This window comes from Gallinula chloropus, assembly GCF_964237585.1.
Source record: "Gallinula chloropus genome assembly, chromosome: 4".
Lineage (NCBI taxonomy): Eukaryota > Metazoa > Chordata > Aves > Gruiformes > Rallidae > Gallinula > Gallinula chloropus.
Window position 1 is genome coordinate 30420216 of NC_140088.1, and position 22784 is coordinate 30442999.

Genomic DNA, 22784 nt, shown 5'->3' on the forward strand with positions numbered 1-22784 from the left:
AGCACGATCACACATTTCTTAACCATTTAGTTCGCAAGTGTCAAAACTCAGAATTGCATTTTACATTTTTCTGGTTCCAGTGTAACCTTTGAAGTGGTCCAACATCTCACACCTTTAATAATATGATCCACATTCCACTTCATTCAGCATCTATATCCATTTAACCTACCCGTGACTTTTGGTGTCTGGAGATGGGACTTCAATGTCCATCATTGCATTCATAGCAATGCAAAGGCGTAACAATTGGTAGTTTGAAATTTTGCATATAGATTTCTGTTCCCTGGCGCAATTTTTTTTTCCAGTTCCTCAGTGATTATTTACACAAGAATGAAGAACTAGGATTAGTAAGTAGTCATATAATTGAATGAGAGTAATGCATACACAATTACTCACAAAATTATAAAGGGAAATTATTTTGGCTCAAGGAAAGACAACAGATGGTTGGGAAATAATCATAAAACAGTAACTACCAATGGGAGGAACATGCAAAGAAAAGAAAAGGAAGGATAGAATGGGATAAGTAAGTTTGATTTAATTTGATGGCCATTAATTTCCATGAACAATTAGTGTAAAATTCTTGCAGTGATTGTTCTTAGCTAAATCTTTTATGTGTTTTAGTACACAACTTTTTTTCCTTACCTAGTGACATTTGAATTTTAAATAGAAAGAAAATGGTGATGGAAAATGGAACTGCCATATGTGCTTGCACTGACAAAAAATGATCGATACAAATTTTTTTTCTTTTCCAATAAACACATATGTTCTTCCTTACTTTTTTTTGAGATTGAATTATGAATTTCTTAATGTGGGTGTCAGACCATCTGTCAAACAATGAAGTTTCCCTACGTCTCAATAATACACGTAACATTTAAGATGTTAATTCTTTTTATAAGCGTGATGTAGATTTTATGATTAGGTTTTTTAATCAACATGCTAAAAAATTATATAACTATAAATGCAAAGACTCAGGTAAACACAGTGTTTTACAATAGCATATGATTTCATGCTAGGAGAGGTAGAAATTTGCAGCCTTCTGCTGCTAGTATACAACCCAGCCTTATTTAGTCCTGGTTCTGTGAAAAAGAAAAAGACTATGCTCTTTTCTCATTTAAAGGTACCTCTGTAGCACCATTAAAATAGAATAACCACATTGTGAGGACAGCATATGTTGTTGGGTTTGCTCAGTCTTGTTAAGTTCCTAAAATATTAATAAAATGGAAATTCATATGATTAAAGCCTTTAGATTAATTATCAATACACACAGACACACATACACACATATTGAGTCTAATCGCGTCTAATCTCAAATTTAGATGAATTATCAAAGCTGCTAAAATCTCCACTTAATTTATATGGATTTTTTAAAATGTGCTTTGTCTATGTCAAGTAGTTCTTTTGGTTTTGGTGAAAAAAAAACGTTTCTGTTTTTTGGATAAAATGTAGAATTTATATTTTAAAAAATGTTGCAACTGCTAGAAAGATTTCCTGTTTTCAGCCTGAAACCTTAAATTTACCATTTAGATCTGATTGTTATGTGAAAGCTTTCATTTTGAAGTCAAAGCCATTTCAGAATGATGTTTTAATTAGCTCTGCTCATGCATAAACTGCTCATTCAACATAAATTACTCCTGCATAGAGCTGTCAGGAGTTTACTGACACTTGTATGAAATTTCCAAGGTACTTCAAGACCTACAAGTGGAGATCACCTCATGGTTGAGGGAAAATGGTGATTCTTAAGACAGGACATCAGCAGTATGAAGGAGTGATATACCACAGGAAGGATAGAAGGAAGTTTTCTCACCTAAAATACAGCTTAACCATTAGCCAAATGCAAAGCTGTATTTCTGTATTTGCCACCTTCTTATCAAAAGTCTCAACTGACTTTTTCCCATATATATTTATATATATATATATATATAAATATTTTTATATATATGAGATTGTCCTTTATGCATTATTATTTTCTATTAGACTGGGGGTTAGAATTCCTCTGGTTTTGACAATATTAAACTTCACTGTATCTATAAGAGCATAAAAGGAGAAAACAGTGAGAAAACAGACGTACCATTTGTGTTGCCTCAGAACTAATCAACTCTTTCTGGCCTTCTCATTCCTCCTAGTTTGTACACAAAACCTCCAAACTTGGAAAATGTTTCCTAGTACTATACTATCATTTTGTGGAAATAAACTTTGTTTACATCTAGATTGACAGATAGTGGTTTTTAACCCATTTTAGGATAGTCAGCACATGTTGACAGTGGGAGATAATAAGGAAGATAAGGATTTGTGGGGGCAAAAAATAAACTCCAGAGATTTTTCAGAAATAAAAAGTCAGGATACACATGCTGTAGTGGCACTGTCAAAATAAAATGTTGCCATGCAAAATTAAATATCTATACTTTATAGAAGACTATATTTGGGAGGGAGGAAAGCAACAGAAATTTTTGCATGGCTATCATATTCTATTCCTAGGATGCGTGTCATCAAACTACTTAAGTTACTATGACTTTGAACTATAAGGCTCACGTAGTACATCCATGCTAGTAAGCATTACACTTAAAATGCCCAGAGCTACTGGAACGTGGTATGTTGGGTTTGGGATTTTTTTTTTTAATGGTGATACCTCTTTGCAGGAATGCATACCAGACAGTTCTACAAGAATTTATTGTTGCTCCCACAGCTTATAACTAACTGGACTTTTTAAAAGTCCAAACCCAGAAATACTAATTATTAAAATTACATGCCTGTTTGCTTGTTAGCAGTTGAGTGTTTTCTGTAAGACAAAGCACTGTCATCATCACCACATAACAAATAGTCTGTGAGAAAGCATTTTTTTCCAGAGGACTATGACAAGACATCTCATCCAAAAAACTGAATACAAAAATCTGAAGGGTTATTTATTTTAATTGATGTGCTCACATTTCTCCTACAGTTAATGTAGATTTCCTCTGAGAACTGGCTTCATTTTGCCTCTATCTCCTATAAAAGCTTTTACTTTAAAGATGTTATTTTCTAAGAAGACGGGTTGGAATTTGAGAATTTATTTATTTTACTGGAATTTATTTAATTTTCCATTTTTTTATTTGTAATCATCATAAGGAAAATATCACTTATTTTGGAATCACTAAAGGATGAGCGCTTCACATCTACAGCTACCTCATGTCCTGATTACTTCTTGCAAGACTAATACCATTGGCTGTAATATAGTCTGCAAATGCCAATTCATATGTATGGTTTCCTCCACTTCTTCCTGCAGCTTCACAAAAATATCTTGCTTCTAACTATTACAAATTGTTTTGCGTTCCAAGAGGCTTTAGTCTGAAAATGTTTTCTCTAAGTCTGAGCTTTGCTTTCTGACATTCTCACTGGATTTCACTGGCTTCTGCTATGGCTTTCACAAAATTCTTGTTCGTCCATTTATGTCTCACATTGCACATCAAACAGGGTCAGTTTATGAAGAAATAGTGAGCTACCAGATGTTATCAAGTGATGACAGGAATACTGAGATCTCTACATTCTTTAAACATGGTCAGATATAGATGATTTTTTCAACTTATTATTAAGTAATCTTTTCCAAAATACAGCAGTACAAGACATTCATAGTTAAACAGCTATTGTAACATTTTAAACATAAATAAAGCATTGGATTTTCTTCTAAGTTGGCCTGAAAATTTCAATCTGAATACTTGCCATGCAGTGAAATTAAACCAATGGAAAACAATGTATTGTAATATGTATCCTACAAGGTGAACTATAATTGATACATAATGTTTCCCACAGGTCACACTTGTTAAATAATTAATCCATTGGTCAAATTCACTCAGACAAGAAAATCCTTGAGCATGCTGTTTTCCTCTGTCCAGGCAAATTCTGAAATCACTTTTTATTATTCCATGCCAGCACTGAGTTGTGATGTATGAATGGCATTGCCCAGGAGCACAGAGGGACAAGTGTGTGTGTGTTTCAGCCATCTTAGGGAGCAGACCTGATTTCTTTCCAACCAGTGTCGCCCGGAGCTTTCCCCGCCACACTCTCGCCATCAGCAGGCAGCCACACTCCATGCGACTGGTACAGTTGCCACCCAAAGCAATCTCCCATCCCCAAAGTGTGTCACTTCCTCAGCACTGTTTCACTCTAAGGATCTGCTCCTGTTGCAACATATTTCTTACAGATGTAGGTAGTTTAGGTAGCTATTCATTACAAAGACTGCTCATGGTTATAAGTACATACACTATAGAGACTATAATGCCTTCACCATAGAAAGTAGTGGTTTAAGTTTAGACAAGACACAGCTCACACAAAAATCGTTTAAAAATATTCCCAGAGTGCCTGTTTAAGGCAAAATATGGGCCATACAATACATCATTACAATTTTTATTCTTATAAAAGCCTATCTGTACTTGGAGAAAGCCACTTAGGGATTTACAAAAATACTTTTAAGCATCTCAAAATTTAAATCAACTTACCCATCAAGAGAAAAGCACATCATTATGTTTCAACAAAAAAACCCCTCATATATTTTCCTTTAGGACAACAGAGATCCAGTGAAATATCAAATATAACTGCATTTCACTCATCCCACTTCATTACAATGACGAGTCACTGAGAATAAACTTGTATCTCAGTTCATCAGCCTATTCCGTGTTCCAATACTTCATGCTCTAGCTACCAGCAATTTTACATCCTTTTCAGTTGTTCATGATGACTTGTTATCAATGAGACAGGCTTGTATAAATTTAATTATTACTTTGCTGGAAGTTTTATTTTCCTGGATGCAGCTGTTACCGATTGAAAATCATGTTGATGTGAATTCCGTGCACTAAGGCACGGAAATGTGGCCATTATAATGGCAATGACTGATCACTTTGGTCAAAGACGTGTTGATATTGTAAGCCATTAGCTGCAGTTAACACCACAAGCTATTTTTTCCTCCAAAGAATCCTTAAAATGGTCCTTAAGGTTTGCTGCAGGCAGTAATTTGACACCATCTTAGCATGATATTTATTTAAGTTTCATTTTTAATCAGATAGTCTTTTTGAAGTGTTTGTGCTAGCCACTTTTCTGTATGGAGAGAGTCTATACTCTTACAAATCATATTTACATACCTACTCACATTAGGAAAGTCAAATGTATTAAAATGATCCCATATTCTAACTGAATAGTTACCCACTGATGAAAATATTTGCACCTCCAGGCTTTGAAGTAAATCAACTGACATTAAGAGCATTACCATACACACTGACAGAAGAATTTATCTGTAGTGTTGATCTGTAGTGTTGTAGATGTTAATTGATCTTTTTAAAAGTAAATAACATAGAATTGAAGGAATATTAAACTTTGTGAGTAAAGATTGTGCGTCTGTGAAGCCTTACAGTGTTTTTCTCTTTTGCAGTAGCACTGCTATTAATATACATTTATTTCTTTCTATTTAATGATCCAATATGCAGTATGTTCTGCAAGGGCCATATCAGTCACTGTTCTGCTACTATGATAAATAAATGCTTCAGAAATCTGTTGTAACATCAAAGTCTACTGATGTTCAAAATAACATAGTTTTTAGAACAGGACTGTGAGCTCCTCAGTGTGCATCTTTCATAGCCCAGCTTCTCAGCCACAGAGCTGCCCAAGTTCCACTGCACCACAATGGTCCTGACATCACCAGGTCACACCCATAGTATAACAAAGAGCTGCCCATGTGATCTACACTATTTTATTTTAAGTAAAATAATGTCTCAGCCCTTCATATATCTTTACACTTTCCTAACCATAAGATTTAGCAGCTGCTTGGCTTGACAGTACACTTTTGTCTTATCATAAGAGAGGTAACTACACTCAATTTTCTCTATTAAAAGGAAATGAAAGGTAATGTAACCACTTGCACATCCTAGGATAAGGTGTTCAATGGGTTACATGCAGGTATTGGCAGGAGATACCTAAACTTGTGAAGCAGGAAATCTGAACCTTCCATAGCTGCTCTCTCAACAGTACAGAGGAAGCAGAAGATAAATGCACCATTCAACCAATTAGGTGAAAATGTGTAGCAAGTATGCAAGAAAAATGAGCATTATAAGGAATATAAGAAGTAGCAATAAATAATAAGCTTCCTTATTTCTATATAATCCACTGCTGCCTCTTAGTCACACTAGGTGAAATTACATATGCATGATTTATTTCTCAAATTATTAGGTGGAATGGTGTTTATAAGCAATTTGTGGAATCAAATGTTAATGATATACAGTGGATGGATGATTAAAGGGCTATGATATGAGCTTTTCTTATCACTTTGGAGAAAAAAACAAATAAAATTTCAACTATGCCCATTACAGCTGGTTAATTGCAGTTCAGTCTGTATTTTGCCATTCAGAATGACAGTTAAACCCAAATACAAGTACGGGTGTTTAAACATTTCTTTTTTTTTTTTTTTAATTCGCAGATGGGTAGCCTGAGGACTTGATTAATTAAGCAATTGAATAATTTACTCATTTCTGACATATATTTCTGTAAGTTACATTCTGCTACCAATACCAGCTATTTTTGGACAGTGTGTTGCATGGCAGAACAGGAAATCTCAGCATTCTTAATGGGAGAGGCAGAGTCACATAACTGAAAGTGAGCAATTAATCTCAGAAGTTGTTCACCTAGACATCACACAAAACAAGAATTTTGTGACTAGGTAACATTTTTAAAGAACTAAATGTACAATTTCATTTCCTACAACATATTTGAAGTGGATGGATAGGAACTGGAATGACTGCAAAATTGAACCCCCCCATCTTTATTGAAGTTGATTAAAGAAAATTAATAGGTACTTCTGAATGAATTTTAGTTTGTATGCTACGAGCTTAGTGAATAATTCTATCAACCCTTAATAAGATGCTCCAGGAAGACTAATTCAGAGAATTAACTTACAGACATTGTCAGGTCTCTGGTCTCTAGGGCTCTGGGCATTTCATTATTTTTTATCTAAAGCCTCTCTGTTATCAAAGCTGAAAGGTGCATTGATTCGAATCTTCCCCTCTCAGTGCTGATTAATATAGATTTAGCAGAGAGTGCCATTTGGCACTGCTGTTGGGATTCGGAGTTAGACACATCAAACTGGCTGGTTCTGGAGGAAAGCAGTGAGAGGGCTTCTGGCATGGTTTGGTGCGTGGCTGCGTTCAGCCTGAAACTAGTGGCAGTAGGAAGCCAATGAGACACGCAGCACGTCCCCTTGCTGCATCCCAGGATAATGGCTGTGCAAATAAGTGGGCTAATTTTGTAATGACATGGCTAAACGGACTGTATTTTGGTTGTGTGGATTTTCTACAGTGTGGGGTCTGACCAAGTCATATACCTTCCATCCCTGCAGAAAGTGTAGCATTCCCTGCCAAAAGTGAAAGCACTTATAGAAAGGTCCCTTAAGGTGCATTTATAGCCGATAGACACATATTGGGGGGTTTATTTTGGTGTGTTCCAGCAGGATCTGGTGCAAGACTTGGCAGCGCAGGTGTCTGTGTGGGTTTGTGCCAGGGACTCTGACCACATGCTGGGGTCTAACCTGGGCTGAAGGCTGCACAGTTGCACCCTCTCTGCTCGCCTTGTTCAGACTGGCTCTGACCTGTGGTGCTGTCACATGTGATTTCAACATATACTGACCCTATCTGAGATGCCTTAAGAAAATGTAGCTGACATGAACTGCTTAGTTATTTTAACCTTAGTATTTATAATAATTAACTGCAGTGAACCATGTAAAAAGCACAAAGGGAATAAGCAAGTTGTTGACACTCGCTTCATTTTACCAAAACCAGAGGCAACAAGTGAATGGGAAGAAACAGAAATATATTTTCTCCAGTAAGATCACAGACTGAGGCCATGAAACTACTCTGCACATCTCTTTCTTTTTCCTCCAAAAGTCTTCATATTAAGCTCTCCAAAATAAATTAATCCAAATGTAGGTAGCACAACAATGTACTGATTTTGAATAAAGGTTATATTTTTTTAAATGTAGGTCTTATTAAAGGAAAAATACAAGCTTTAGTTGTGGCACATGTGCACTTACATACTATCGACATAGGGGGTTTAGAAAGAAATAGATAATTCAAATAGGTTAATAGGTAAAATAATTTCTTGCATTCTCCAGATAGATAGGTATAAAGATCAATTACATAAATCCTAAAAAATATTACTTCTGTTTTTCAGAACATCTTGAAAAGATTCCTCAAATAACACACTGATTTTATAGGATAAAACAAAAGGAAATGTCAACTTGGAATCTTCATTGTAAAAAACTGCTCCGTCTATTATGAATGTAAAGCAAGTATTTTGTTCTATTTCGAGCACAAATTAAGCAAGCAGTGCAAAATCTAGTGTCAACTGGATCTAAGCAAATGATCTTTTACTTTAGAAGTGCATTTTTGGGTGAAGAGAAATATTTTCTCTTAAGTCAAATTCAGTAAATATCTGTCAAAAATTACCTAATTCATGCATTCTATTTTAAGTAACATCAAGGTGTTAAAAAAAAAAGCAAAAAAACCCCCTAAATGCCTGGAAATAGAACAGAATATTTTTGGTGACCAGGAACCAGGGCAGCCAGGGGACTGAAAAAGCTATTATCCTTGTGTAAGTGCCACAAAATAAAGATAGAGTGATTTCTAATTAATGAGAATATGTAACTGATCTGTACTCATTCTAGACATGCCCCTTCCCCATCTTACAAAGCTGTTTTACTCACTGTTTACCAAGCTTTTTAGAGAGCAATGTCCTTTAAAGAACTCTTCTGTCTCTCCTCCCTTTTTTTGAGGGAGAAATCCTAGTGATTGCTTGCTTTCTCTGGCTAATAAATGTTTGACTATTCCATTCGAAATAGCAAGGCTCTAGCTAAAACAACACGGAATGAGACAGTAAAGGGCTCTCAGGGTGTAGGCTCCTGGTTTGAATCTACATGCAGAGATAGTTACCATTCAGATCTCATCAGGTTGAAAGGAGAATTAAACCTGGACCTTCCATGTATCAGGAGAGTCTTCTCCATAGTGGGGGATGGCCCTTACTTCGGTGACAGGTGTGTAGCTAACTGAGAAGGCATACTTGAAGATTTCTGTCAGATCAGGCCGTCGCTGATAAAACAGGCCTGGCAATAACTATAGAATGGAAGTTAATAAGATTCAGTTGCAATCTATTGCCTAACAGAGGTCCTCTCTCCCTTGTGAAAAAGTAGTTAGCTTTGGGAATGCTGGAAGTTGGATGTATTTTTATGCATTTAGTAATGTTATTAATAGCTATTTAGATGTGTAAACATTTCAGGAACTGAAAGTTTTAGAATTAGGTGTTTACAGCAAATGGGTGCCTAAATGCCTTCCAATGTCCTTTTGTAAAGTAATTTCTCTCTGTGAACCTCACAAAACTTGCAACATGTGAGGTCAACAGAGAGGTTCAGCAGCACATGGTGTTTACATGGCTAATGTTTACACTTTAGCTGTCTGTCATCTGATGGAACTGATTAGATAATATCAGTAACATTCATGTAGTTACAAATTGTTGTTATTAAAGCCATTTTCATTGCTTAAGACTTCTTTTGAGTATGCGAATGTATACATAACCTTGGGTAGTTTTATACAAGGATATTTATCTGTGAGACAAAACCACATTAAGGCTGTGTGAGTTATAAAGGGTATAATAACAGACATAACTGAGATCTTTAACAATGAAGTGTATGATCAGGATCTGGAGTTCTTTTATTATAGTTCAGAAGACAGCAAAGAGTTCCATTTCTGGATGCTTCTCCATCTAAAAACATCTCAGTAAACATTCAGTGACCTAGATATGGAGGCGACTTTAAGGAAGAGGAGGTTTGTGGGCATAAGAAAAGCAGAAGATTAAAGTAACGAAAAAGAAGCAAAAAGTAAAAAATGTAAGGAAAAAAGGAAGTAAAACAAGAAAAAAACCCAGCTGAAATCCCAAACAAATAAAATTCCCTACTCATTGGTGGCTTGGCTTTCAATTCCAAAATGCTGTAATGAAGATTCATTGAGCATAGCAAATCCACTGCATGATCAAAATGCAACAAACATTTTTTTTCTCCAGTTGTGGCAGAACAACTCTGAAAGAAAGTAAAGACTGAAAGAGCTTTCACTCAAGAACAAAGGAAGAAAAATGTGTAAGAGTATGTCAGCATTTTTTTCTCCAGCTAGTATGATCCATCAACATATTTTGGATCAGAGCACTTTTGCATTTCCCATAGCCTGCCTATCAAATACTCTTTGATTTCTGGAACAGATTGCTTTGTTGCCCAGTTTAGCCATGCTATCTATCTCAATGCTGAAAACTGTACTTTGGAATATCCTGTCGTATTTTCTGATAACCTCCTTGCAAGCTAGAAAAAATAGCTCCAGTGTCTTTTTAGTTGAACAAAAGATATCAAGCATATGTAAAACTTGAAAGGGAAGGGGATTGATGACATAATTTGTAGGGGATCATGAGGTAACCATACTAACTTGTAAACTGTTCAGACTAAATATTTCTATCCATCTAAGGTGTAAAGGAATAGGACTCCTTTTCTGTTAAGCTTCACTTTCAAGTGCTTACTGGCGTATTTTCAGGTAATCTCCAAATAAATAGGGAAGGGCTGCTTAAATGGATGAGAAAAAGAGTAAGCTCTGCACAGTCAAGAGGCCAAGGAAAACCACAGGACCATGACTGTTCACACAAACAGCATGGGGAGATGAAATGGAAGCATGAGAGATATAAAGGAGGAGAGGATAATTTCCCAAACTTCAAATAGTTCAGAACTATTTTCAAACTTCAAAAAGTTCAGAAAAATGCCTGTCACCTCAATGTGTATTGGTTGTAACTAAGAATGGGCTGAAGAGATAAAAAGGTTGGGAAGCAGTGGTGGTTTTGCATAAAAGGAAAAAATAAAAAGAGAGACGAGTATGAAAAGTAACACTTGTGAATATTTCAGAAAAACCTCAGCTTTTAATGACAGGTACTTTTACTTTTAGTTTCCTAGATAAAATATCTTGCACTTTTGCACTGCAATATATTATCTATAAGTTGAACTACTAAACCTAAACTAATTAAACAAATTGGAAAAAATACTAGAAAACACTTGATGTGTTTAGTACTAATTACAATCATATTGCTGAAGCTGCCTCCAAACATAGTCTTTTCCTACCTAAGGCTGCAGACTGAAACTCTGGCAGGAAAGGCATGGGAAAAAAGGAGCTAATTTATGCAGGGAAGTGAGGTCTTGTCACTGAAAAGGTTTTAAGACAGAAAGTTATATATACTTCTACATTTTTTTTTTAAATTAATATTGCCCATTTCTATATCAGGAAAAGCCAGAATGAAAATACTTGGAAAGACACACTATCTGTAGCAGGATTTAATAATTTATAAAGCACTGAGTATTTAATAATGGACTACATGGCATACTGGAGAATAATTTCCACCCCATGCCTGATCTGTGTTTGTATTTATCAGTGGTAGGCTATAAGTACATGGAAGTCCATATTTCCCATATTGCATAGGGCTGAATGTTTTCCTGATTTACAGGAACTACAAAAAACTGATTAGAGACATTGAATTATCATTCAAATATTTCTCATTTTGCCTATAATGAGAAAGATCCATATACTTATACTGGACCTATTTCTGAAATGTCAAACTACCCAGAGAGATGTCTATTAATGTGTGACTCCTGCCCAACTACCCATTTTCAATCCCACCGGGTTTGTTTTTTAGTTCAGAGAGATGAGAACTGTCTGGCGAAATGATACTCCTTGTTCTGATGCGATGTCTTGTCTTGGAGGTCCTGCCATTTTGGAAAATCAGACATCCACATGAAGATCTGCTTTCCTCTAGTCCCCAACCATCACAACAAACATGTTGCTATATAAAAGAAAGATTCATGTATGATAGTGCCTTTTGCTGATGGCGAGGAATCAGAGAAGACGCGCTGATCATGAAAAAACAGGCAGCTGTAAAAACAGCAAGTGCCCTGACCACACTGCATGGCTTGGATTTCACAACGTTAAAGACAACACAGCTCCTGCCAAAATGTGGAATTGGCAGCTTCTTCAATGCCCCACAACTGACTTTCCCTTACAATTCCCCAGAGGGTCTTATTTTTTTTCTTGTAAATGACTCTGCAATTCACATTATAGAGAGGGACTAGCTGATCGGGATTTGTGCTTATTCTGGTGGATTATCCTGGGAAGCTCTTACCGAGATAGAAGTGCTTGTTGAATGAAAAAGGGGGTTGTCATGCTGGAGATCTCTGGATTTGGAATAAAGGCATAATGAATACAGTCAACAACAACAACAAAAGCATCCATTTGGGGGAAGGGGATTCAAGGCAAGACTTTTAAAGGTAGTAACTCCTGTGGAACTGTCTTTAAAAGTCTTTTCTTCTTTATCCCCAAATTCTTCTGTTTTGGCTTGATTATTTTACAGGTGTTAGGTATGCAGTTTTGGGTACCAGTTGTACTACCTTTATTTGCTGTAACTTATCCTCCATGCTGCTAAAAGCCAACGATTTGCAGCTGAATATGAAAGTAAAATTTGATTCTGCCTGAAACAGAGCTGAGAAGAAAGACGCAATGAACTGTGCTCTTGTTTTTACAAGTAAGATGAGAAAAACTACTTTCATTTGACAGCATGCTGTATGCTGATACCATTACACTCATGGAAGAATGCACTCCCTGCAAGTACTCTAAAGTCAGAATTTCAAACACACAGCTTGGTAATACAAACATAAGCAACAGAAAAAAAGGTTTTATTGCTTGGGCTGGCACTCCTTGTGGTCTTGGCTGGGCAACCATAAAACTAGTTCACAAGGATCACCCAAAACTGCCTCCTGTATGCAGCAACTCAGGAGAGTTTTTTGCACGCTGGTGCCCCAGATAAGAAACCGAATGGAGGATAATGAAAATCAGTGATAGGAAGGAAAAAAACACAAAAGCCAAAAAACAAACAGTGGCAAAGAAAAGGTATACACAGGCACTAAGGAAAGGAATGATAAAAGACACCAAAGTATTAAGTCTGTGGCAAGATATAGTTTCCACAGCATTATATTGTACTGGGAGATGGAAGTATGTTAAAGAGTATTAGCCTTAATGGTAATTAAGAGATAGAATTTGAGAAAACTACTTAGTGCCATTATATCCGTCCCTGCTTAGCACTGGCAACTTGTGTTAGCACCTTCTTTAGTTTCTTGCGTGTGAACTCATGTCTAAAGCCAAAGACCTGTTCCTGGGGAGGCACTTTGTGCCCACGGGATCTGCAATGAGAACTCACTATTTTATTCTCCCTTAGTAGAAGAAAAGCTCCCAGTTGTATTTCCTTTCCTATCTCTGTTGTCCTGAACCAAAGCCTGTCGGCATCACCATCAGATTGAGACACAGATTTACGCACTTCATGCCTTCAATCCATACAGAGCTTGAAACGTTACTTAATGAGGTACAACTGGCTTCAGGAGTCACAGCCTCATTGATGGCATCGACAGAGTAGAAGAAAAGCCATTTAACTCCACGATGAATCCATGAGAGGTGCCCAGCCAAGACCATTCTCTCACACATAATTACAGGTGACCAGAGTGGAAACGCAAGGGCTCACCAACTGCTCAAGATGTAGGCGAGAATTAGCAGCTTGCCTCTGTAAGGAAAAGAGATGCTGCTGTCTCCCTCACTGTTTTGGAAAGACTGGAGGGGCAGATTTTAAAAATAATTGCCATAAATAACTTGGTACTTGTAACTTGGATAGGGGTAGCAATAAAAGTCACTGTCTGGAACCAGGAGGTAAATTTTGAAGTGTGAGCAGGCTGAATTTGCCAACTTTTGGCACTTTAGGCAGCCGTAAATTGGCTTGCTGGTATTATGCATTTTAGAATTGTTGTAAAATGCATTCAGGAAGGGTTTTAGGCTGTACTTATTATGACACATTGCAATGCAATTTTGGCACCACTATCATACTATATTACAGAGTACATACATAACTCATTGTTATGCAAAGGAAGGTTATTCATGACTTTTAGTCAATTCTTGATTAGTAAGGTGGCAGTATTATGGATAGTAGTAGACCATATGCTTATCCTGAGCAGTCATTATCCAATACTTGCACAACTCTAATCTGTATTCCAAGAAGGACCATTCATAACAGCAAATGGGAAATTAACACCAGAAGTTTGTGGCTATTGAAAATTTTGTCTTCCTTTGAAGTTTTGATCATATATTAAAGTGGAAAAAAAAGGACAGACATCGTGGCAGAAAATTATAAAAATTACTTTAAAAGCAAAAATTCCAACACCACCTGTAAAGTGAAGAAACATTTGTTAGGGAAACCCTTACAGAGCATTTGAAAGTACCAATATTTATTCCTTTTGATGTTACTGAAAGGTGAGAATTATCATATAGAAAATGTAAGAATTGACTGGAAGAACATCAGGAGGATTTTGCAGAAGCCTTTGCAGGCATGTCTGTGAAAGAGTGTCGTGAAATATCTGAAGCTGTTCACTCTCAAATTTTATGAAATTTCTTAGTGTTATATTAAACTATTATGACCAGGAGCAAGGTACTTCAATTAGCTTTGCTTTTTGTTATGTATTATATTCAGTGCATTTGAAAGAAGATAGATCAAGATGTTGGAGCAGGAGATCCTCTCTCCATCTTTCTGTGAACAAAGTACAAACCTGCTCTCCCATCAATGCCAAAGCCTTCCAAGCAGCCAGAGCAGTGAATTCCTAGCAGTATTGTTCTCTTTGATACAGAAACACCATACATTAATGTTGCTTCAGGAAAGTAACTGAAATTGGAAGGAGAAATAAACGGCTTGTTTCAGACACCTCACCGTAGTAGAACAGAGAAATGGAAAGAAATTTCCATTTTAAATGGAAAGTGTTAACTTGGAGTGGATGGAAAGAGGGCAGCAGGGAAAAACAACGCTATCCACAACTGCTGCATGGCAAACACTACCAAATCTCAACACTGAACATTTCAGGGGAGTAAGACTATAAGTAAAGAATGCTATTACTCTCATGTCGAGCGACCGCTTGCATAACCCCAGCCAAGAAAGCGTAACCCACAGTTCCTGGGCAAAGCCTATACACTGTCTGAGGATTAAAATATATTCAAGTGATGGAAAGTCCATCTCATGTTCAGGTAAGCTGTTCTGAAGGTTAGTCACACCGTTAAAGCTTATTCCCATACCTTTAGTGAGAATTTCCTTGTCATGAATTTCCTTAGCTTCCACGCTGAGAGGGATTTCGTAGGGGTTTTTTTTCTAGATTAAAGAAGGATCAGCTATCAGAAATCTTTTCACTATTTAAGCTGTGATCACCTCCTAACCTTTTTTTTTTTATTTTTCCAGTGGGGGAGGGAATAAACCGAATAGCTTAAGTCCTAAGCTGCTTAAGAGTTTCTAAGCCTCTTACGGTAGGGGAAGTTTTCTAAAAACTGAACTGTTTTGCAGCTTTTTTCTGACTAACCTCCAAATTTTTACATACTTTTCTGAAATACAGTATTGCACTAACAGCTTCCCTTATACTTTTCATAGAGGTAACAGGACTACTTGGTCCCTACAATCCTGCAGTAGACTAATTGTCCTGCACATCCAAGGACTTAAATTGACTCTCAGCTAATTGGGTGAACCTTTAAACTGATTTCTGATCTTTAGTCACTTCTTGTAATTCTCACTCATATGGGCCTGGATAATTAGTATGAACTTTGGGCCAAGCACAGGTCAGTTATGTAGGAACTACCATTCCAACCTTCACCTACAGCCCTCAAAAAAACCCAGTAAGTTCAAGAGTATCCTGAAAGAATCCTCTTTTCTGCTGAGTGCCAGACAGCCTAAAGTGAGGGTCCTAGTAAGCTAGTTAGTTTTCTCATTTGGCAAAACAACGATGGTTATACTACCATCAGGATCATAATGATATCGTAGATAGTTTTAGATAAGCATTTTAAAGAATGAGTCCTTTAGGAGGTTTTTGGTGGTGAATTGAGGATTTGCTGTATTGACACAATGTATTGTCACCATGCATGACACAGGATGCTAAAAAATACACGTAGAACAGTGCATTTTATTTTATAAGCAAGTACTGAATAAACATCATTGCTCAATGAAGGCACAAACTCCACTGGATAATCCTTCTCCTTGAACAGTGAACCAAAGCATGTAAAACATTGAAGAAATGCTAAAGAGGAAAGAATGACAGAAACAATTGTTGGAGGGAAAAAAAAGGGTTCAAAAGTTCATCCATGAAAATACTTATAAATTATTTCTATACGAGAGTGAATGATCACAGGAGACAGTTTAGGGCAGTGCGTTAACCAACACTGAGGACAAGGCTGTTGAGACATACTAGTCCCTACTTACACGTTCAGAGGTTGCCAGGCAGGCCACTGTGCTTTTGCCTTGATGACCGTTAAAACCTCATCACTCTGTAAAGAAACACAAAACAAGAAAGTGATTGGGACAATTTTATAGTGAGAGTAATATACATTACAGCAAAAAGGAAGAGGTACTAGATAAAACCGTGCCTCCAAATTCTGACTATGAGAAATATTCTTTGTCCTGTTATCCAAAACCTCCAGTCCTCTGGTGTGCAGGGTTCATCACAGAGCCTGTATGAATGCAGGAGGCAAGAGCAGCAAGTAAAGGCAGTCAAACCTTGGAGACAGTCTCTTTCACTCAACTTAAGTGAGCTTAAAACACCAACAGCAGTTCACACACCATGTTATTTTTGCAATACAAGCTACAGAGAAAGCTTTCAGAGTGGTTCATTCTGATGACGGGTATAAAGAAGAAGAAATACCCCAAACAAATATGACCAATATGACCAAAGTGAGTCTATTTTGGTAACACTATCCCAGGAAGATGACTTTGCTTTTAGTCCCTGCGTAGTTTAATAGCAAGCAGTATTATCTTGGGCTGTTGATTTTGTGACACTCTGACAATCCATGTGGCCAGAGGAACTTATCAGGTTAAAGCAAGCAAAGACAGAAAAATTGTTCTTAATGCACTACAGATCCACAGGCGAAGAGGCACACAAAAGCTACAGACTGCTGCTCTGGGCAATCTAACATACCCTGCAAGCATGTATGATGTGTTATTTATTATCCTGACATAGGTAAGGATGTAAAGAGTCCCTGGTGGATGCAGTGCAATCTCCTCCAAGTAAAGGCATCATTAACCCTTTGTCTTTCCTGTCCAATTCCTCAGATAAAAATTCCAGGGTGAAATACAGCACCCACCTGTCAAAGCCCATAGTGTGACAAAGAATTGAACAAAGACTGCTTCCTAAAGTCTATAACAATTCCTGCATCAGCAGTGCTGAACTTCATGCTGGTACAATAAACACAGGACAAAGGCAGGAGTCCACTAACAAGGCTCTGGAGCCCAAAAGATATCTATCACACTTTTTTTAGAAGCATTTTCCCCATCTCCCTTAGGAATCCACCTCAGTAATTCGCCTAGAGGAACACAAAGTTCTCAACAGAATCACATGGTTTCTACTGTCTTTTAAAAATATTTCCCAATTAGACTAAGAAACCCACCTCATACGTTACCAGTAATTGGCACTTCCAACAGAGCTGACCTTTCAGTTTATGATAACAGTGCAATTTCCTGCTGGATAGCAACAGTTCTGATGCCCTTGACTAGCTCTAGTCCATACACACCCATGTTTAAAAAAATAATATTCACTGGTTGTTGCTACCACTCTCAGTATTTTCTGACTCCCCCTTTTTACCAAAGCAAGGTAATTACAGCACTGACGGGCCCTGTCTGTAACACACAAGGTGTGCAGTCTTGGGAATATGAATACGACATGACCTCTTTCCCTATCTGAGTGGGTGGGTAAGCTGGTTCTTGACAATTCTTTTCAAAAGTAGAGATGCTTGGCCAAAGTCTATACTGCATTGTGTTCTGAAAATTTGACTTTATAAATGTGAGTAAAAATAAAAAGATTTACTCAACCTCTCATACTATGAATATAGTTTGAAAAAAGACAATTTCAGGGTGAAAGTGAGCAATCAAACAGCAGGCAGCAAAGCTATGCCAGCAGGCAGATTCACCTGGGCATGCCCTGGGTGAGTAGCAGCAGGCTGAGCTGCTGGCACAACCCTCTCTCAGCCTCTCCACAGTGCTGGGTGGCAGTGAACAGAGATGTGCTCCATGCAGGATAGCTGCATCACATCCAGGTTCATCAATGGCAACCTTACCTCCATGCCTTCAAAAGTGGAAGAGACAGTTTTTTTCTCAAAGTGATTTAAAAGGAAACATTAAAGGAATGAAAAGTCTGAAGTTAAAAGACATTATTTGTCTTTGTGAATGGAATTTGCCTTAATTTTTAATTCTCCTTGCTTCAACATCCTAAGACTCTCCAGCCAGGCATATCTTCATTTACTTGCCTTGAGAACACATTTATATTAAAAATTATTAACTGGGTATTGTACACCCCAAAGAAAGTCTGTTACAATCATAGATGGTTACGTTTATTAAAATAAGACACTGCTTATCTAATAGAAGCCAAATATGATGTCAGTAACATCCCAATCACCCATGTTTGAAAGCATTTTATCGTGTGCTATACAAATTAAAAATGTATATCAAAAGTGGATGAACCATGGTTAGTAGTTTAAAAGTAAGTGCAGAACAGAGTATGGTGCATTCAGATATCCCTGACTTTTTAAGGGAGGTGAAAATTCAGATGCAAGAGCTGAATTCATGGCCACTTCCTAAAGAGTAGTGAGAATCAAGAGAGGCAGAAGCCAGCAATTTTTTGGGCCTGGAATGAAAGCACGCTTTTTTGTTACCTATTGCTCCTTCACAATTACACAGGATTAAGCTGCAACTTGAGTTAAATCACTGTTATACCAAACTGATATTATAATTATGTAGTCATCTCCATCAAACAGATTTGTAACTTTAATTTAATTAAAAATGTAGCAGCTACGCTGTTATTAATGCCAGTGTGTGCTTACTGCTGCATGCACCGATGGACAGACAGATACCTGAGAAGGTATTTTATACACTAAAGGGTTTTTCTTGGACATGTGTTTATATCAAGAAGGTGAAAATGTGGGAAATGATCCAGTAAATTCTGCTTGCCGCCTCCTTTGTGAAGCTGTTACCTTGTGAGGTCTGGCCCCCAGGATTTGTGCCAGTCTGGGGAACCCAGGCCCCCTTGCCACTTGTGGTGCCACCAGCCCATGCCTCTCCAGCCTCCTGCAGAGAGGAGGCTCAAGGAGATGCTCCAGAAAAGCAGCCACCTTCTTGTGCCTCCCTCCACATTTTTAAGGGAACATGACAGAGTTAAACAGCCCAGGCAAACAGATGCTATCATCCACCACAGAAGTTCACAGCCTCGTGAGCCATCTATAGACTGGGAGCAATCTGTAGAAAAGAGTGGTTGGATTTGCTGCCCAATCTCTTTAGCTATAATTTATTGGCAGATGGTAGAAATTGAAAAGATATTAAATGCCTGATGAGAAACCCAAAAATTAATAATATACAAGTAATTGCCATAACCCAACTGCCTTCAATAACCCGATTGCAGACTTCGCAGCAGAAGCATAAAATATCAGATAGTTTTATGAATTTTAGGGTTTTTTTAGGACTTGCTGTATAACATTTGTACCCATTCCTCTCTCTTCATAAGTCCCAAAGTTTTGCTTTGATTTCTGAAGCAAACAAACTCTCAAATTCATGTCAAAATATGGCAAAAAGAACTAGGATGTTTCATTATTGTGTATTGCAAGTTGTCTTGTCATCTTTTCTATATTTGGCTGAGAAGCAATGGTTCCACAGCAGTGAAACTGTTCGATTTCGAAAAAGAAAATGATCATTGGTGAAATGATACAGTGTCAAAACTTTACAATGTCAGAACAAGTTAAAGAGAAGAGCACCGATGCTCTTGCTTGGAGCTGATGAAAATCCCTTAGGTAAAGTCTGATACACACCACTTCAAGAATAAGGGAGTGGAGGGGGGTGGTGGTGGGGGAACTGGCAAGATTATGTCATGCCTCTGTGCATGTGGAAGTTTTCAAGGAGTGAATTTGGGACTACCTGTCAGTTGTTGCAGAGACATACAGGAGGAAAGTTGCTACCCTCTTTCCTATTCCATATCAAGGGAATTTCTTCCTTCAGTACAAATCTCACAGTGATACTTGGGAATTTGCAGTTGAGTTTTTGCTCAGCTTCCTTTGGGCATATTGATATCATACAATGGAGTACAGGTATGAAATTCTCCCGTCAGGGGTGTGAGGGTGTGAGGGTGCGCAGCGCTGTGCTGCACTGCAGGCCTGTCCCAGCACATCGGTGTCATGTGCAGGCAGCTTCTCATGGGAGGAAGACGCCCTGTGCCTCTACAGCTTGCTTGCACTGGCGTGACTGTGTGACCATTTGCTGTGACAGCGTGCTGCCACTGATGCAGCATCTTTGCTAGTCCTGTAAGTAGGAAGTCATGATATAATAATTAAATTAGCATAAGCTCTCAGGAGTCTTCGTGATGACTCCCTCTGAAAAGTGTGGCTAGGCATAATCACTTACAAAACTTGGTATAAAATCTTTGTAGAACCTACTGCACCTCTACTTCGATTTCAGTTCACAGTTCAAATACACCATTTCAGCTTCCAGTTGAAATAGAATGACCACATTTCCATGCTCTGAGAGCTTGCTCAAAAAGCCCAGTGGAGCCAAAGTAGTTTCTGAATTGACTTAAATATTGTTTGGGTTGTGGTCTAAAGTAACACATGCAAAAATAGGAAACACATATCCTTTTCTCAAGATCTGCTACATGTGTGTTTCAAGCTGGATGTGGGTGGTTGAATCAACAGAAGTCCCCAATGAAAGTGTTGTCCTCCAAAAAGTCCTAACAGCATGCTTTTTAAAAAAGTTAATAATGTCATCCTAATACTGACAGCCTTACTGACATTCTGAAGTTGGTAAAAATTAATCACTTACATCAGTTTGTTCCTGCAATGTATAAATGAAGGTGCATGCAGAATAAAGCCATTAAATGGCAACAAATAGAACCCAGTGGTCTGAAACCACTGCTAAATTAGATCCTTCAGCTGTGAAGCTCACAAAAGATTAAAAAGGTTTCCTCATCTTCAAGAACAGCAAGTGGGACATAGTTGAAAAACGCAGCACTGAAGATAGAATTTGATTTGAAATCTTTCTCAACCAAGGGGATTTAAAACAACTTGTTTAAAGGGTAACATCCATTAAAATGTAAAGAAAACTTTCAGCAAAAGTTTTAAGTATCATCTGAATACCTTTAGAATAAAAGAGATTAGTTGGATCTGGAAAGCCACGTACACTATTTCATGTGCCCCTGCTGCTTTTTGGTAACTGATGTGATTAGTATCCTTGCTGTCCTGAAAGTTATTTTTATTGCTATGAGTAATTTCTATTACTATTTTTATTTTCTCTGTGCCAAATAACATTAGAAAAAGTTACTGTGCAGATCACTTAGCACTTCATAATAATGATTTTATTCAGTTCAGCTAAACAAATGACAGTGTATTTATTATCTGACATCAAAATCAGAGTCAGATTCAATGAACTGTGGGAATGAAAAACACCTGTTTTGAGCCAGAGCTTAATTTCACTCAATTCACACCGCCACTACTTAGCATTCATTTGATTGTTATAGAACAGAGAACATTTAATTCCTTCCACAACACTCATCCTCATAATATCTGAATGCCTTTCTATCCACAGTGGACTCATTTTCACAAGATTCTTAGAAAGTGGGAAAAGCAACATTGTCCTCAATTGACAGATGATGAATTGAATATCTTCTGGAAACAAACCCACATATCTGAGTTTTAAGACAGCATCTCCACTGCAGGTTCTTCCTTTCCCTTAACAAAAGAAATTGTTACTGAAAGCGAGAAAGGTAAGGTGAGAATGAAAAACTGTAACACAGAGAATGAAAAAGTGTAACTCAGAGAATGAAAAAGAGAATGATTTAGTGCTTTCGAGGGACTTGGGTGCTCTTAAAAGCTAATCAGTCTTCCATGATGAGTACAAATAGACCTTATTCCACTTCCACCCTATGCAGACACACAGAAATTACTTTAGAATGCAAAAAGCATGTATTTGGTATCCCTAAGGCTTCTTCAGTTCAGTTTCAGGTTAATGGAAGTCTACAAACCCTCAAGTTTTGCCTCCTTGTTGCTACCTACACTGTATAGTTAGATGCAGCTAGGAGAAAACTTGTAAGAGAAGATTCAAACATCTGCTTGCATGCTCCAAGCAGCCAGGAAGTCTACAAGGAAGCCTGAAGACAAGAGGCTGCTATAGTTATTCCTGTTGTGGGGTTCGGTACCTCACCAATGACGGAAAAGACATGCTTACTCTCAGGCCTGGCATCATGAAGCTGCCTTCTGAAAGCAGACACCTTTCTCCCAAACTACGAAAGATGCCAGTGGCTGCTGTAATACTCCACTAGCAGTTTACGTAGGTACAATTTTCTACCAAGGGGCTTGCATTTACAACTGTCTTGCAAGTGTCCCTGCTGCTGAGCAAAACACTCCCTGGATGACATTGCTATCGATTCTACTGATGAAACTACCGCAGCCTGAAGAAAGGCTCGCGGTGAGGGAACGCACTGGAGAAGGGAGAGTTTGAGCTCTGAACTAGGATATTTTATCTAATAACCACTTTATGCCAGATAGAAGGAAAGTGATTGCATGTTTAAGTACATGCATTTAAATTCTACCTAAGTTACAAATGAGGTGAATCTTCTTTGATGTCATAGGATTGCTATGATTCAATAGCATGCGTGGATATATTTATTTGGT

At 37.6% G+C, this 22784-nt stretch overlaps 1 protein-coding gene across 1 annotated transcript in view; it reads right to left on the bottom strand.

The window, feature by feature from the left end:
* The window catches only part of SPON1 (spondin 1), a gene marked incomplete at both ends in the record, with an annotated part of 198563 nt that overhangs the window by 13398 nt on the left and 162381 nt on the right, over positions 1 to 22784 (bottom strand). Inside the window, one exon of the mRNA XM_084263643.1 lies at positions 16348 to 16412. Coding sequence (XP_084119769.1) covers positions 16348 to 16412 — 65 coding nt within the window. The remainder of the gene's footprint in view (positions 1 to 16347; positions 16413 to 22784) is intronic.